At 34.1% G+C, this 17,042-nt stretch overlaps 1 protein-coding gene across 1 annotated transcript in view; it reads right to left on the reverse strand.

Moving 5' to 3' along the window:
• ATRNL1 (attractin like 1) overlaps positions 1-17,042 on the reverse strand; it is a 789,020-nt gene that overhangs the window by 403,269 nt on the left and 368,709 nt on the right. The window contains exon 27 of the mRNA XM_030334763.1: positions 6,878-6,956. Coding sequence (XP_030190623.1) covers positions 6,878-6,956 — 79 coding nt within the window. The remainder of the gene's footprint in view (positions 1-6,877; positions 6,957-17,042) is intronic.

Raw genomic sequence — 17,042 nt, forward strand, 5'->3', positions numbered from 1 at the left:
TCTGTAAGTAATTCTATAAGAGCCCTTTCAATAAGTACAAAATAAATGCAGTGAGAGAGTACTGTGTGGTAGTTTAATTGTCACTGTTTTTTCCTTCTAACTGGTACATTAAATGAGGTTGATTGTGTCATATTAGATAATAATAGATGAAATACAGCATATTCCTCCTACAATAAACAGATTCATAGGCTATATTATAAGTGGTCAATTATAACTATCAACGGTAAATCGAACCTGTTCAAACTCAGGCTATCTTTAAAGTTCTTTGCATGGCTCTGAGAGCTTGAGTTTGGAATCTGACAGACTTGATTAAAAATCATAGCTCTTTCATTTACTAGTTATAAGCTTTGATAATAGTACCCAACTCCCTTCAAATTCCTTATACAGCTAAAGGGGAAATAATATATATCTTGTAACGGGAGGATTAAATACTATTTTTGTTAAATGCCCAATTCCAAAATGTTAGATTGTGCCCTCTACTTCCTGAAATTTATATATTTGTTTGCGTACAATTATGAAATAACATAATCATTCTTTTTACCAAATACCAATCCCACAACCTGGAGACAATCTTGGCAATTCTCTCAAAATCTCTATGAACTCAATGCATGTGTGTGTGTGTTTGTGTGTGTGTGATTTGAAATAGGAACATTATAAAACTATATTAGCATTTCCTAGTGAATAGCATATTCTTAAAATCTGTAGCTTTTCAAGAACTGTGACGGTTCTTGTTTGTTTACTGCTATATTCCTCTAAAAATGTGTTTGGAACAAGAGTTGTTGATTCAATAAATATTTGTTGAATGAAGGAATGAGGTTTGATTTTAAACACCTACCTATCTACCTCCTTCTTAGTTTTCAGTTACATAATATCCCATTATTAGAAAATAGAATTATTTCAAGAAGCTTTTTGAATGACATGAAATTGTTGATATACAAAAAACTCTCTATAAATATTTTTGTATGAATATAATTTGAAAAAGTAGGCAGGCTTATATTTTTAGAATATATTTCTATAAATCTATTTAACAAATAGAGCTAACAAATAGATCTGACTTAACAAGTCAAGAGTTTTTCCTTTAATTTTGAAAGGTAATACCCAAAATAAAAATTATGTATTTTTGTTTGCCCAGTAAAACCCCCACTTGTTTTGAAAACAAATCAACATTTAACTTTGGAGAATTATTTCTTTCTCTCTCTCTCTCTCTCTCAGTCCATGTGAATTTTGTGACATTAAACCCACTCCTCAAAAAAAAAAAAAAAAAAAAAAAAAACCACCCCTCAGCTCCAGGGTGAATGTTTGTTTGTACTGGAAACAGGGTTGCCAGATTGAGCAAATAAAAACATAGAATGTTCAGTTAAATTTGAATTTTAGAAGAACAATGAATTTTTTTTAGTATAAAATCACATACCTATACATATACATTGGAGACATATATAAACAGATACAAGTGTGTATATTAGATGTATAAGATTTTATGATGAATTAGATTAAAATTTATTGACAGAAATTCAATATTCTTGGCCATTTCTTAATCTGCATAAATAACTGAGTCTAAATTAGAGATAATAACATATAACAAATAAAAATGATAATTTTAGGCAATTTTTGTATTGCATTAATAAATGTATTGTACAATGCTAAAAATTTTTATCTTTTTTTTTAGAAATTAACTCTATGTACAGTTCTGCAACAGTTTACACTTAGTTCCATTACTAATCCCACTTCCAGAAAACTGTTTAATATACCATATCTCCCCCGATGGATGGCACCACACCAAAGTGAAGTGTTCCTTTGAAATAGTGAGATTGTGTACATATATGTGTATCTTACTGAAAATTTGAAAACTATGAATTCCCTAAAAAATAGGGTCTATGACCTTTTCTTTATATCTGTCTGGAATATTGCAAGAGATTAATACATCTTTGCTGAACTGAACAAAATGAAAGCACTGTATCTACAATAAGACTTTTGGCAACAGGTATACAGGGCATGAATCAGTTAACTTTCAAGTCCTAGGCTCCCAGTTAACTTTCAAGTCCTAGGCTCCCATACATATCTGACTTCTCAACTCAAGTTATTTTTATGCAGACTTAGGCTAATTTTTAAACTACGACAATATAAATAGGCATGATGAACATCTGTAATTTCTAGTCTTGTAGGATCAAGTAGAAAAAATTAAAACACAGGAATCATTATATTTTGAAATTCAAAAAGAGAAAATGATGAGAAAAAAATAAGTTAACGCCAAGGCCATTAAATGAAAAGAAAGACATTTATTTGAGTGCATGATTTATGTTTTAAAAAAAAACCTTGCTTTTTTTATAAAAGAATATGTTTTATGGAATCTTTATCTAGATATTAAAATGTCTAACATTATATAAAATACAGATTCTTAAAGTACTAACAAATTCTATAAGAAGTAACATATATAACCTAATCAATTAATTTTAATTTCCCCACCCAAAATAACATTTTCTCATTACTCTCCACGTAAACTCAGTTAAGTATAACTTAATGATATTATTATTTCTTCTATTTTTGTGCCCCAAAACAATTAGATATTGAAGGAAAGACAATGCATTTACCTCTAGAAAAGTAGTTTGTTACTCAGAGGTACTAGAATCCCACTTCTGGGTTTTAGTTTATTTTTAACTCAAATTTCAGGTTTATAATGCTAAATTCAAATCTAGGTTTTATGCAGTATGATGAAATGTGAAAGAAAGTAGTACATCATGAACACAAGGTCAGTCACTCAGTGGACAATGTCTTATCCTAGGCAATGTTTTTTATTGATTTTTAAGCATTAGAAGAGCATATTTGACTATGAAAGATAAGCAAATAATGTGGTAAAGCTCCATATCAATATATCTTTAAAACTTTTTTTTTTTTAAACGTTTATTTATTTTTGGGACAGAGAGAGACAGAGCATGAACGGGGGAGGGGCAGAGAGAGAGGGAGACACAGAATCTGAAACAGGCTCCAGGCTCTGAGCCATCAGCCCAGAGCCCGACGCGGGGCTCGAACTCACGGACCGGGAGATCGTGACCTGGCTGAAGTCGGACGTTTAAACGACTGCGCCACCCAGGCGCCCCTCTTTAAAACTTTTAAAGAGCTATAAGTTTAAGAGAATTAAAGAAGGAAAGGTTTTTTAAAAAAAGAAGGAAAAGTTGCTGATACAGGAAATATCACTCAAATACACAGACCTACCTGTAATGTGAAGTTGATTAGAATTAACTTTACATTTGCCTATGGGATCTATTATTCTATGGATTTTACAGTTAGACTTTAACTGAGGCAAACTACAATTAAGCTACTCACAATACGTTGGAAAAAATGTTTCCAACTGAAAAAAAATTATTGTGAATATTAAGATATGCAAGATATTTTCACTCATGTTAATCAATATAAGATTAAATATCTTCTCTTTTTTTTAACATTTTTTTTAACGTTTATTTATTTTTGAGACGGAGAGAGACAGAGCATGAATGGGGGAGCGTCAGAGGGAGAGGGAGACACAGAATCTGAAACAGGCTCCAGGCTCTGAGCTGTCAGCACAGAGCCCGATGCGGGGCTTGAACTCACAGACTACAAGATCATGACCTGAGCTGAAGTCGGAAGCTTAACTGACAGAGCCACCCAGGCACCCCAAGATTAAATATCTTCAATGCAAGGAGTAATTATAATGTTTTGACAGGTTTCTGCCTTATGATACCTATTAAATACTCAAATTTCACTTTAAAAATGAAGATTATTAAGCATAGCAATATTTCAAGAGACTCCATTTAACATATACTTGTTCCTAATAAATATTTATATAATGTAATGAATATTTATCTAAAACTGAATGTACCATTGAAACTAAATGTTTCAATACCTCTGTAATAAGCATAAGCTATAAAAAACCGAACTCATCCTTCTACTCTATTGTAACATTGACATGGATCAATATCCACTTATTGTTTCTATTCATTAACATGACACCCACCCACATAAAAATGTTCATATCCTTGGGGCGCCTGGGTGGCGCAGTCGGTTAAACGTCCGACTTCAGCCAGGTCACGATCTCCCGGTCCGTGAGTTCGAGCCCCGCGTCAGGCTCTGGGCTGATGGCTCGGAGCCTGGAGCCTGTTTCCGATTCTGTGTCTCCCTCTCTCTCTGCCCCTCCCCCGTTCATGCTCTGTCTCTCTCTGTCCCAAAAAAAATAAATAAACGTTGAAAAAAAAAATTAAAAAAAAAATGTTCATATCCTTAATAAGGTTATCATAGAAATGAATGTGATGTTGTTAAATGAAAAGATAAATTAAAATGAAGTCCTTTGTAGTTGTGTTTTCGTGTTTTTTAGAGTCCCTGAATTGTCAGGAGTGGTATTCAAAAAGTATTACATTAATAATAAGTTTCTGTTATTGAAATTATACCACAAAAACAGTATAGATGTATTTATGAGAAGCCAAAGCTTCAAATTGTTTTTTTTTTAAAAGCAACATGTCAGGTTGAATTAAACTATATTAAAATAATCCAACGATATTTTGTTTTATTTTTATTTTTGATTTTTTTTTTAATGTTCATTTATTTTGGGGAGACAGCATGACCAGGGGAGGGGCATAGTGAGAGGGAGACAGAGAACCCAAAGAAGGCTCTTAATTGTCAGTGCAAAGCTCAACAAGGGCTTGAACCCACGAACCATGAGATCATGACCTGAGCCGAAGTTGGATGCTCAACTGACTGAGCCACCCAGATGCCCCAAATATTTTCATTTTAAACCACTACTAATATTTTGAAAGGCAAGTAGTGTATAATTCCTCTAACAATATCACAGAAATATTCAGAAGAGAGACTCCTTCAAATAATTTTCATTTACTGTTACAAATAAATTGTCATTGCACTAATTAATCATAGTCCTCTGAGGCTTACAACAGTTGATGTCTTAATGTTTCAGAGAAAGTGACATATCCACATACAGGAAACATACTGGGGTCTTTCCCTTTTGAGATTATTAGAATTAACCTAATAGTTAAAACTGAATAAAGAGAGGATCAAATAAAAATACATTTTTAACTTCATCCAAATAAAGTCTATAAATGGGGTTAGAATAGTAGTTACAACTAGTGCAGTTAAAAGTCTTTGGGCCTCTAAGACCAAAATGACAACCTTCTAATAATATAAAATTATTATCTAATAACAGATCTGTTAGTCATCACAATGATATCTTTGTGCATCAACATGTAAATGGTTTCTAAGACATTTAGAATTCTCTATTTAAAGGATCTAATAAGAATTAAATTTGAGAAAATACCTCAATACTTTTAACATATGATATTGTAAACATCACATGGCATCTCAACAAGATGAATCTTGTATCTTGGTAGAGGCAGCAATTAAATTATTATTATAAGACTCACTACCCAGATGAGTTCTAGAAAAAGGGGTATTATATTGAGGGAATATCAAGAGGACAGGATAATATTAAGAAGGACAGATGAGAACTGGCCCAGTGATCTCTAATCTTCCTATTTCTCCCTTGTTCTTTCCATGTGTAATATATATTCTGAAAGATATTGACTGAGGGTTGATGGGGGGGTGGGGAAGAGGGGAGGGTGGGTGATGGGTATTGAGGAGGACACCTGTTGGGATGAGCACTGGGTGTTGTATGGAAACCAATTTGACAATAAATTTCACATTAAAAAAAATTAAAAATAAAGAAAAATAAAATTTAAAAAAAAGATCCTTTTCAACTGGGTTACTTTTATCGTAGGGTCATGCCAAGTATGTTCTCATTGATGTTGCCTTGACCATTTACAGAAAATCAGAGAGACAGAAATGAACAGATGTAGAATTTATTTCTGGGAAGAGGGTTATCAAGTTTGCAAACATATTATAGTTAGGTTCTGAATTTTAATGGATGTTTGAAAACTAAGGAGTAATTAAGAAGAATTCATGGCATTGACTAATTATATAACTTAGAATATTCTGGATTAGCTTCAAATCTTCACATATATTATTTTGTATGTGGGGAAAAGATGGTAAGCAATTATACCACTGTATTATATTATTGCACAAAATTATACATATAAAAATATACTGACAAATGCAACAAGTACAGCACTAATAAAACTAACAACAGCATACCCATATTAATACTAATAGACTATAACACTAATAGAAAAAGAAACTTGCTTTTTCATTATATAAGTGTAAAACAATAAACCTATTTCACATTTATGCTCCTCAGATTACTATATTTCTTTGTTTCTTTCAACTAATATACACAAAGATAAAAAAACTATCTAATATATTTGTATCATTAGTTGTTCTGCAAGAGCATTACTGTTTTTATTGATTTTAGGATTACAGGGAACACATATGATTAATTCTGACACAGAAAGTATCAAATTGAGGTACACTTCAAACATACTAGAATTATGAGATAATCATGAAATAGTAAAGATTTGATTCCTTAAAAAAATATATAGGAGATAAAAACCAAAAATATTTATCACTGAGAATTTTCTTTTAAATTGCACCAGAGATCCTTCTAAAAGTAAACAGTTTTTACAACTACTTAAAGAAACTGCAAGTTGCTTAATCAATAGTATATATATATATATATATATATATATATATATATATATTCAATATGAATTCTAACACTATTTACAATAACTGTTTATAACTAACCAATATTTCTACAGAGACTGACTTAAATTGAGAGTGGTAAAGTTTGCTGTAAAGCTTAAAAATTGTAGATTGATTTGTTCAATCTTAGTAAGTAAAGCTGATTTGAAACTCTGTATTTAAGAGGCATGTACTAATTAAGTCACAGTGATTCACATTTACTCAAATCTTTAAACCAAAGATAAGGTAACATTACTGGTACCTCTCTCCGTCGAGAAGCCCAACATGTTTGTTTGATCTTCCATACCACTGCAGCCACCAGCAATAAGGATAAAAAACAACTGGAAAATAAAATACAAATAATTTTTGCTTAAAGCATTAGAAACATGTAATGAAATACAAAAGAATACACAGAGAATTTAAAAGTAAATAGAACTAACCACTCCACGTTGGTAAATAAAGCAAAAGTGGATAAATTAGCAATGTTTAAAATGCTCTCAAGTAAAATCAAAGCATACAGTAATTATTTATATTCCTTGTTATACAGTGTAGTCAATCTTTAAGATTTTTTCTGACAGAAGGAGTATAAATTTATAACTGTTAGTCTTGTGAAGCAACAGAAATCAATTTAAAATTGCTATTGAGTCATAAAAGCTGGCAACTTTATAAATTTACATTTCAAACAGGTTCATTCACTTTATCTGTATTAGCAACTATTTTAGATATGAGCATATTCCAGTGGTTTTCAATTGAAGACAATTTTGCTCCCTGTTTACCCCTAGGGCAATCTGGCAATGTCCGGAGACATGTGATAATCACAACATTGATAGGGGTACAACTTGGCATCAGACAAGCAGAGATTTGAATTTGAATACTGCTAAACACCCTGCAATGCACAGAACTGTCTCCAACAGCAAGGAGTTATCCAGTCCAAGTTGTCAGTAGTGCTGAACTTGAGAAACTCTGGCCCATGCTAATGTTTACACTAAGAAATAATTCAGTCACAGTGTTTATACGTATGGCTTATACATATTAGGTACAATACAGCCATAAGCTATGAAAATGTGGGATACTTTGTTAACAGTGGTTTGAGACTGGCAAATCTCAAAATAACAGAATTATGTGAGTCTGATTAATCGGTTCCAACCATGTAGCACTGTTTTGTCTCCCTTTGCTCTGTGATCGAACATTATGCTGTGAAAACACCCAGAGATGAGTAGACCTGGACCACTACAAATTCACTGGTTACAGGTCACTACAAAAAACCTTATCTTCATCCTTAATTGATAATCCTTGTATTCTTCAACTGATTCACTCATAAACTGTGTAAATCTTAACATTTTCTACTTTTGTTAATTCCATAATATATTTTTTTCTCCGTTTCACTTGAAGAGAAGATCTTAGAACATTCTTCAAGGATGATAACAAAGGCAATTCTAGCACCTATCCTTTGAGTGCTGAACACATTTCTGATACTGTGCTAAATACATCACATTGATGCTTGGATTTAGTTTTATAAGAACACTTCTGGATGGAATATATGATTCCTATTTTTAAAAAGAAAACCCCAATGCTCAGAAAGTTCAAAATAAATTACTTATAGTCCCAAAGGAAATAAGTGGTAGAGTCAAAATTCAAATCCACCTATGTACACCTCAGACTCTCTCCTCCCCATCTGTTAAGGAACTCTGATCTTGTACACAATCTCATAAGAGTTGTATTTCCATTTCCATTCTCTAATCTGTTATCCAGTATCAAATAAAGTGGATAAAAAAAGAAAAAGAGAAAAAAGCCTGTGATCCTAACCTTTTTAACCACTGAAGTTCCTTTTGGTCTTAGTAATTATCTTGTCCCTAATATTTATACCCTCTGTTTCATCTTAATTTTAATTTCCACAAGTGCACAAGTCCCATATCTCCTGAAAAAAAAAAAAAACAAAAAACAACTACCCTATTTTATTGACCCTGTCATTTCCTCTAGTTTATTATGTGATCAAGGTAGCCACCTCTATGTCAATTTCCTCATATCCTAGTCTTATTTAACTCCTTGTAATCTGACATCTGCCTTATATACTAATAAAGTTGTTACTATTAATAATGATTAATGTTTATAAAATAGTCAACATTCTAAAGAATACTTTCCTCAAGGTGGCTTTCTAAAAATGAAATAAATAAACTGGTCTTTTCTCTATTAACTGACTTTCACTTCTCAATTGACAACACTAGCCACCCTTTCTTTAAAACTTGTTCTTAATACTTTATTTTCTGTTTTAAAGTTTTTATTTAAATTCCAGTTCCTTAACATACAGTGTAATATTAGTTTCAGGTGTACAATTTATTGATTCAGTACTTACATACAACAGCCGGTGCTCATCACAAGTGCCCTCCTTCATACCCATCACCTATTTAACCCACCTACCCCCACCCCCCTCCCCTCTGGTAATGCTCAGTTTGTTCTCCATAGTAAAGTCTGTTTCTTGGTTTGCCTGTCTCTTTTTTCCCTATGATTATTTGTTTTGTTTCTTAAATTCCACATGAGAGAAATCATATGGTATTTGTCTTTCTCTGAGTTATTTCCTTAGCATAATACTCTCTCGCTCCATATATATACTTACACAACATCTTATTTATCCATTCATCTACTTGATGGAAATTCGGGCTCTTTCCATAATTTGGCTATTGTAAATAATGCTGCTACAAATATTGGGGTGCATACATGTCTTCAAATTAGTATTTTTGTATTCTTTGGGCAAATACCTAGTAATGCAATTGCTGGATCACGGGGCAGTTCTATTTTCAACTTCCAGTTTGCATTCCCATCAACAGCGTAAGAGGATTCCCCTTTCTCCACATCCTCACCAACATCTATTATTTCTTATGTTGTTAATTTTAACTATCCTGACTGGTATGAGGGGGTATTTTGTTGTAGTTTTGATTTGTATTTCCCTGATGATGATCATGTTAAGCATCTTTTCATGTGTCTGTTGGCCATGTGTATATCTTCTTTAGAATGTCTATTCATGTCTTCCTATTTTTAATTAGATGTGTTTTTTGGATATTGAATTCTATCAGATCTTTATATATTTTAGATACTCTTTTCCAGATATGTCATTTGCAAATATCTTTTCCCATTCCATAGGTTGCCTTTTAGTTTTATTGATTGTTTCCTTCACTGCACAGAAGCTTCTTATTTTGATAAAGTCCCAACAGTTTATTTTTGCCTTTGTTTCCCTTTCCTAAGGAGACGTATCTAATAAGAAATTGCTGGGGTGCCTGGGTGGCGCAGTCGGTTGAGCGTCCGACTTCAGCCAGGTCACGATCTCGCGGTCCGTGAGTTCGAGCCCCGCGTCAGGCTCTGGGCTGATGGCTCGGAGCCTGGAGCCTGTTTCCGATTCTGTGTCTCCCTCTCTCTCTGCCCCTCCCCCGTTCATGCTCTGTCTCTCTCTGTCCCAAAAAAAAATAAGTAAACGTTGAAAAAAAATAAATTGCTATAGCCAATGTCAAAGAGGTTACTGCTGTGTCATCCTCTAGAACTTTTATGGTTTCCTGTCTCACATTTAGATCTTTCATCCATTTCAAATTTATGTTTGTGTTTGTGTGTGAAAGTGGTTCAGTTTCATTTTTCTGCCTGTTGCTGTCCACTTTTCCCAACACTATTTGTTGACGAGACTCTTTTTTTTTTTCCCTCAGATATTCTTTCCTCCTTTGTCAAAGATTAATTGACCATAAAGTTGCAAGTTGATTTTTGGATTTTCTATTCTGTTCCATTGATCTATGTGTCTGTTTTTGTCGCAATACCGTACTATCTTGATCAAACTAGAGCGCTGTAATATAACTTGAATTCCAGAATTGTGATGCCTACAGCTTTGCTTTTCCTTTTCAAGGTTGCTTTGGCTATTCGGGGTCTTTTGTGCTTCCACACAAATTTCAGGATTGTTGTTCTAACTTTGCGAAAAATGCTGTTGGTATTTTGATAGGGATTGCATTAAATATATAGATTGCTTTGGGTAATATAGCCATTTTAACAATATTTGTTCTTCTAATCCATGAGCATGGAATGTTTTCAATTTCTTTGTGTCATCTTAAATTTCTTTCATCAGTGTTTTATAGTTTTCAGAGTATAGGTTTATTACCTCTTTAATTAGGTTTATTCCTAGATATCCTATGGTTTTTGATGCAATTGTAAATAGGATTGATTCCTTCATTTCTCTTTCTGCTGCTTTATTACTGGTATATAGAAATACAACAGATTTCTGCATGTTGATTTTGTATCCTGCAATTTCACTGAATTTATCAGTTCTAGCAATTTTTTGGTGGGGACCTTCAGTTTTTCTACATACAGTATCATGTCATCTGCAAATAGTGAAAGTTTTAATTCTTCCTTGTTGATTAGGATGCTTTTTATTTCTTTTTGTTGTCTGACTGCTGTGGCTAGGACTTACAGTACTATGTTGGATAAAAATGGCGAGAGTCGCTATCTTTGTCTTGTTCCTGACCTTCATGGAAGAACTCTCAATATTTCCTTGTTGAGGATGATATTAGCTGTGGGCTTTTTATATGTGGCCTTTATTATGTTGAGGTGTGTTCCCTTTAGCCCTACTTTGTTGAAGGATTTCATCAAGAATGGATGCTGTATTTTGTGAAATGCTTTGTCTGCATATTGAAAGGATCATACAGGGTTCTTATCCTTTCTTTTATCAATGCGTTGTATCACACTGATTGATTTGCAAATATCGAACCACCCTTGCAGCCCAGGAATAAATCCTGCTTGATGGTGGCGAATGATTCTTTTAATACACTGTTGGATTCGGTTTGGTAGCATTTTATTGAGAATTTCTGCACCCATTTCATCAGGGATATTAGCCTGTAATTTTATTTTTTAATGGAATCTTTGTCTGGTTTTATATCAAGATAATGTTGGCTTCATAGAATGAATTTGGAAGTTTTCCTTTCTTTTCTATTTTTTGGACTAGTTTGAGAAGAATAGGTATGAGCTCTTCTTTAAATGTTTGGTAAAATTTGCCTGTGAAGCCATCTGGCCTTGACTTTTGTTTGTTGGGAGAGATTTAATTCGATTTTTTTTTTTTTTTTTTTTTTTTTTTTTTTTTTTTTTTTTGCTGGTTATTGGTCTGTTCAAGTTTTCTATTTCTTCCTGTTTCAATTTTGGTAGTTTATATGTTTCTAGGAATTTATTCTTTTTCTCCGGGTTGTCCAATTTTTTGGCATATAATTTTTCACAATATTCTCTCATAATTGTTTGTATTTCTGTGGTGTTGTTTGTTATTTCTCCTGTCTCATTTGTGAGTTTATTTATTTGGGTCTTTTTTCTTTTTGATAAATCTTGCTAGGGGGTTATCAATTTTATTAATTTTTTTGAAGAAATTATCTTATTGGTTTCCCTTCATCCTTCCTGACATAGTACAGGGTCAGTGAAAGTTGGCTGCATTCCAGGTTTCCTCTTTTAAATTATGGACATTCCCTAAAAGCCAGTTTACATCATGCTGTTGTTACCTTCTCTTGCTCTCAGAAAGCGCAAGCTCAGTTATCCTCATGGCCTCAGCTATAACCTTAATTGGAATGATTTCCAAACCTTTATCATTAGACCTGCCCAAATGAAAGCATCTTGTCACTAAAGGTGAACTAACAGATTTATTTCAGATGCCCTCCCAGGAAAGAAATTCCCAGCAAACTCTGTAATCCAGCCCCTAATCACTCATCAAAGCTGAGAAGCTGCTGACTCACAAGCATTCTATTTTTAGCTAGCTCAAACTAGAAAAATGTTCTTCTATTAAGCTCTTTCTAACTTTTATCAATCAGTGCTGCTTCTGCCTTCTGGGTTATATGTTAAAACTTCTTTATATATTTGAAGAAGCCTACAGGATTCCTTCTAGTTCACTAGTTCTCAGTCAGAAAAGTTTTGTACTCCAGAAGATATTTGGTAGTGTCTGGAGACATTTTGGTTTCACCATTTGGTGGACATCTAGTGGGATGCTGGTAAATGCCTTACAAAACACAAGTCGCCCCCCCTCCCCCATAACAAAGATTTTCCCATCTTAATATTCCAATAGTGCCATGAAACCCTGTTCTAGTCTGAATTATTGCCATTGTTGTATCCCAGATTAACACTGTAACTGTTAAAATGTGGTAGTAAAAAGTAAAGACTAAGAATCCATTTATCTGAATTTGAGTCCTTTAACATGAGATATATCACCTCCAATATACTGTGCCCAATCTGAACTCATGAATAAAATTCATAATAATAAAAGACACAAACATCCATTGAGTAATATGTACCAAGTACAGTTATGTGTTTTACATGGATTATTTAATTACCACAATCACACATGATATACCACGTATACTGTTATGAACTTATTTAAAGATAAGAGAGCTAAGTCATAGAGACTCTAAATAAGTTGCCTAAGTTAACAAAAGTCTTAAATTGCAAGTTCTCCCTTTCTCCCAACTTCTTTTGATTCACCATTTCTTTTCAGCTAAAATGTAAAAACACATTTAACTTCAGAATCCCTGTGCCAAGGGGCGTCTGGGTGGCTCAGTCAGTTAAGCCTCCAACTTTGGATCAGATCCTAATCTCACAGCTCAGCCTCTGAGTTCGAGCCCCGCCTCAGGCTCTGTACTGACAGGTCAGAGCCTGGAAACTGCTTAGGATTCTGAGTCTCTGTCTCTCTTTGCACACCCCCACTCCCACCCCCATCCCACTCACACTCTGTGTGTCTCTCTCTCTCTCGAAAATAAACATGAAAAAATAATAAAACCAAGATGATGTCAACAAATAGGCAAAACAATAAAGTTTTAACAAAATTTTAATAATCTCCAATAAATATTAGAAACCTAGTGAAATATACCTCAGTTCCTGGCCTATAGTAGTTGTCATTAAGTTTTTGTTAAATGAATGAAATTCATTCTTCAATAGATTGAAAAATCTGTAATTGTTTCTGATATTAGATGTCCTATTTGGCATTTTAATCCCTATAGCAAGGAAATATTTACAAATATTTTTTTTTTTATTTCTAATAAACCAAACTGCAAATAAAAGTTATAGTCCCTTTTTAAAGGGACCATAAAAACAAAGATTCTTGACAGATTTACCCCGCATTGTTGAAAACTCATTCTTTTGTGACTATCAAAAAACCCTAGTCCATACTGACAATCCTGGAAATCTTAGAATGACAAAATTTCCATCAATCTTCATTACTTGATAGAGCAGTGCCCTGCACACCGCCCTGTTCTTTCCACTGGTTTCCTTGTGCCCAATGGATGCTCAGTGAGTGAGAAACAGACTTTTATTAAATCAAGTGACTAAGATTTCTGGGTTTATCTGGTCTAATTAGCTTTTCCCTAATATATCTTTTAACTCAAAGGTCTTAATGGGTAACATCAAGTATTAGCATCCCTTAATCTACTATGTGGCACTTTGGCCAGAGAAAAACTAGTTTCACTGCTTTCTTTCACATCTTCTTTTTTCTTTCATATTATACAATAGCTCATATTGCTCCTTAGTATAGACATGGGTTGGGGGGGCACGCAGGAATAATTGGGCATTCATTTCTTAATAAAGTCTGCTGTATAATAAGGCAAGAAGATCTGAAAGGTTCAACACCCTTTAGTAAAATCCTAATGGAAATAGAAAAAAAAAAAAAACAGAAATGAAAAGAAATATAAAAAGGCAAGTGCATGAGCTACAGGAATAAAAAAGAGAAGCGTAGGAACTTATGGAGAAATATTTCAATAATTTGATTTTAACCTTCATAAAATGGTCATTATGGAAAGGATTCTTAATATGAAAAACCATGGAACTCATTAGGTATTCTCATTTAGTGAAAATTAAAAAGAATTCAATAAATGTAACACAGTGTGGTATAAGGTTATATTGTAAAGCAGGTTTCTAGTGACAAAGAAATATCCTCTGGTGGTAATCTAGTTGGCCAAATGCAAAAAGAGATAATATTGTCACTATTTTATAGCAATTTGAGGTTAATTGATCATAAAATTCAAGTCTTAAATACATATTTTAAAAGATGGTTTGGGCATATTAATCTTTTATTCCACTGAAAAATGCTACAAACTAGGGAATTGTTTTGAAATATAGAAACATATTATTTTAAAAAGTAATTTACCTCCTAATAACTGCTATTCCAGAAAATATCTTTCAAGGGTTTTAAAAATACCTTCCTAACACTTGAAAGATGTTTCTTCTTATCAACTAAAATATTAACAAAGTAAATTGCTAACTTAGAATGCAATAAAAACTCCATATTTAAAAAATTATTTGTTTTAGTTATTAGATTGGCAAAGATGAAAAATCAACAAGGTCTAGTGGGTAAGGTGGAAAAACAATGTGTTCATTGCAATAAATTGTTACGAATTTTCTAAGGATTGTTAAGCAAGAGTTAATTATACCTTAGGATGCATTGTCAGCCAAGATGATTTCAAAGGCAAGAGACAGAAATCTAACACAAAATGGTATAAACAATATCAGGACTAAATGGATTTTACACTTCCTGCTATGAAAATAAATTGTGTTCTCCCAAAATTCCTATGCTGAAGTCCAATATCCAATGTGACTATATTTTAGAGATAAGTAATTTAGGAGGTAATCAGGTTAAATGAGGTCATTAGGGTAGGGTCCTGATTCAACAGTATTTTGTTTTCAATTTTCTTTAAATTAAAAAAAAATGATGCTTATTTATTTATTTATTTTATTTTTTAAAAGAAATAGAGAAAGCAAGCCAGGGAGGGGCAGAGAAAGAAAGGGAGAGAGAAATCCCAAGCATGTTCCATGCTGTCAGCCCAGAGCCCCCATGCAGGGCTTGAAGAAACGAACTGTGAGATCATGACCTGAGCAGAAATTGGTCAGAAATGGTCAACCAACTGAGCCACCCAGGTGCCCCAGGATTAGTGTTCTTATAAGAAGATACCCAGAGAGCTTGCTGTTTCCTTTTTTGTTCTTCTCTTCTCTTTTCTTTTCCTTTTCTTTTATCTTTCTCTCTCCCCCTCTCTCTCTTCCTCCTTCTCACCCCCCTCCCAGCCTTCCTCTCCCTCTTCTTCCATTGTGCACACACTGAAGAAAGGCCATGTGAGCACACAGTGAGAAAGTGGCCATTGGTAAGCCAAGAGGAAGCCTACATCAGAAACCAACCACTGCAGCACCCTGAGCTTGGACTCCTCAGCCCCCCGGACTGTGAGATAATAAATTTCTATGGTTTAAGTCACTAGTCTGTGTAGTATTTTGTATGGCAGCATGCGCAGAGGCAGATTTGGGTACCAGGAAGTGGGTGCTGCTTGTAACAAATGTCTATAAATGTGGAAGCAGCCCTGGAACTGAGTAATGGGTAGAGGCTGGGGGAAATCTGAGGAGCATGCGAGAAAAAGCCTTGATTTCTATGAAGAGACTGTTGGAAGAAATGGATGATATTAAAAGCAATTCTGGAGAGAGCTCAGAAAGAATCAAGTACAGCTAGGGAGAAGGTCTCTCTTCTTAGAGAATGCATAAATGATCACAAACAGAATGTTGATATACATACATACAGATGTTAAAGACCATTCCGGTAAAATCTCAGATAGAAATAAGCAACATGTTAATAGGAACTGGAGGAAAGGCCATCCTTGTTATAAAATGGCAAAGAACTTAGCTGAATTGTGTTCCAGTGTTTTGTGGAAGGTAGAATTTACAAGCTATAAAACTGGACATCAGCAGAGAATACTTCTAAGCAGAGTACTGAAGACAGAGCTTTGGATCTCCTCATGGCTTATAGCTAAATGCAAGAAGAGAGATGAGTTGGAGAAGGAACTGTCTAGAAAAAAAGGAACAAGAACTTGGAGGTTTGGAAAATTCTCAGCTTAAACCATATTGCAAAATCTGAAAAATCATGTTCTGAAGATAACATTAAAGGGTGTAGCTGAGCAACCATTTATAAAAAAGAGATCATGGGTATGATTCAGGGACTTAATCAGCCATCTCAGCAGAACCAGGAATAGAGATGAGATTTTACCAGCAGAGACACTGTGAGTGTGAACTAAAGGGGGCAGAGAAAACAAAAAGGAATGAAAGAAGGGTGTCAGGCTTCTTGGATTCTACAGATTGGGACCATGTAGATATTTATTCAGTTGGGAATGTGCTTTACCCTTTAAGAAAAGGGAGTGATCCTAAAGTTAAGTAAGAGATCATCAGGGCAAGACTAGTTGGTTGTTCCTTAATTTTCAAGGGTGGGACCTCTGTGGGGACCAAGATGCCACCATCTAGGGATAAAGGGGGATAAAGCTGCAGCACAGTGCTGCAGGGGCAGGGCCACCTCACAATGCTAAGAAGGCGGGGCCACTCAGTAGAGCTGTGTGGTGACACTGCCACCCCAGTGTATCTGGACGAAGGGCACTGAACCAAAGAGGATTATTCTCAAATCTTTAACA

This window comes from Lynx canadensis, chromosome D2 (genome assembly GCF_007474595.2).
Source record: "Lynx canadensis isolate LIC74 chromosome D2, mLynCan4.pri.v2, whole genome shotgun sequence".
In the NCBI taxonomy this organism is placed as follows: Eukaryota; Metazoa; Chordata; class Mammalia; order Carnivora; family Felidae; genus Lynx; species Lynx canadensis.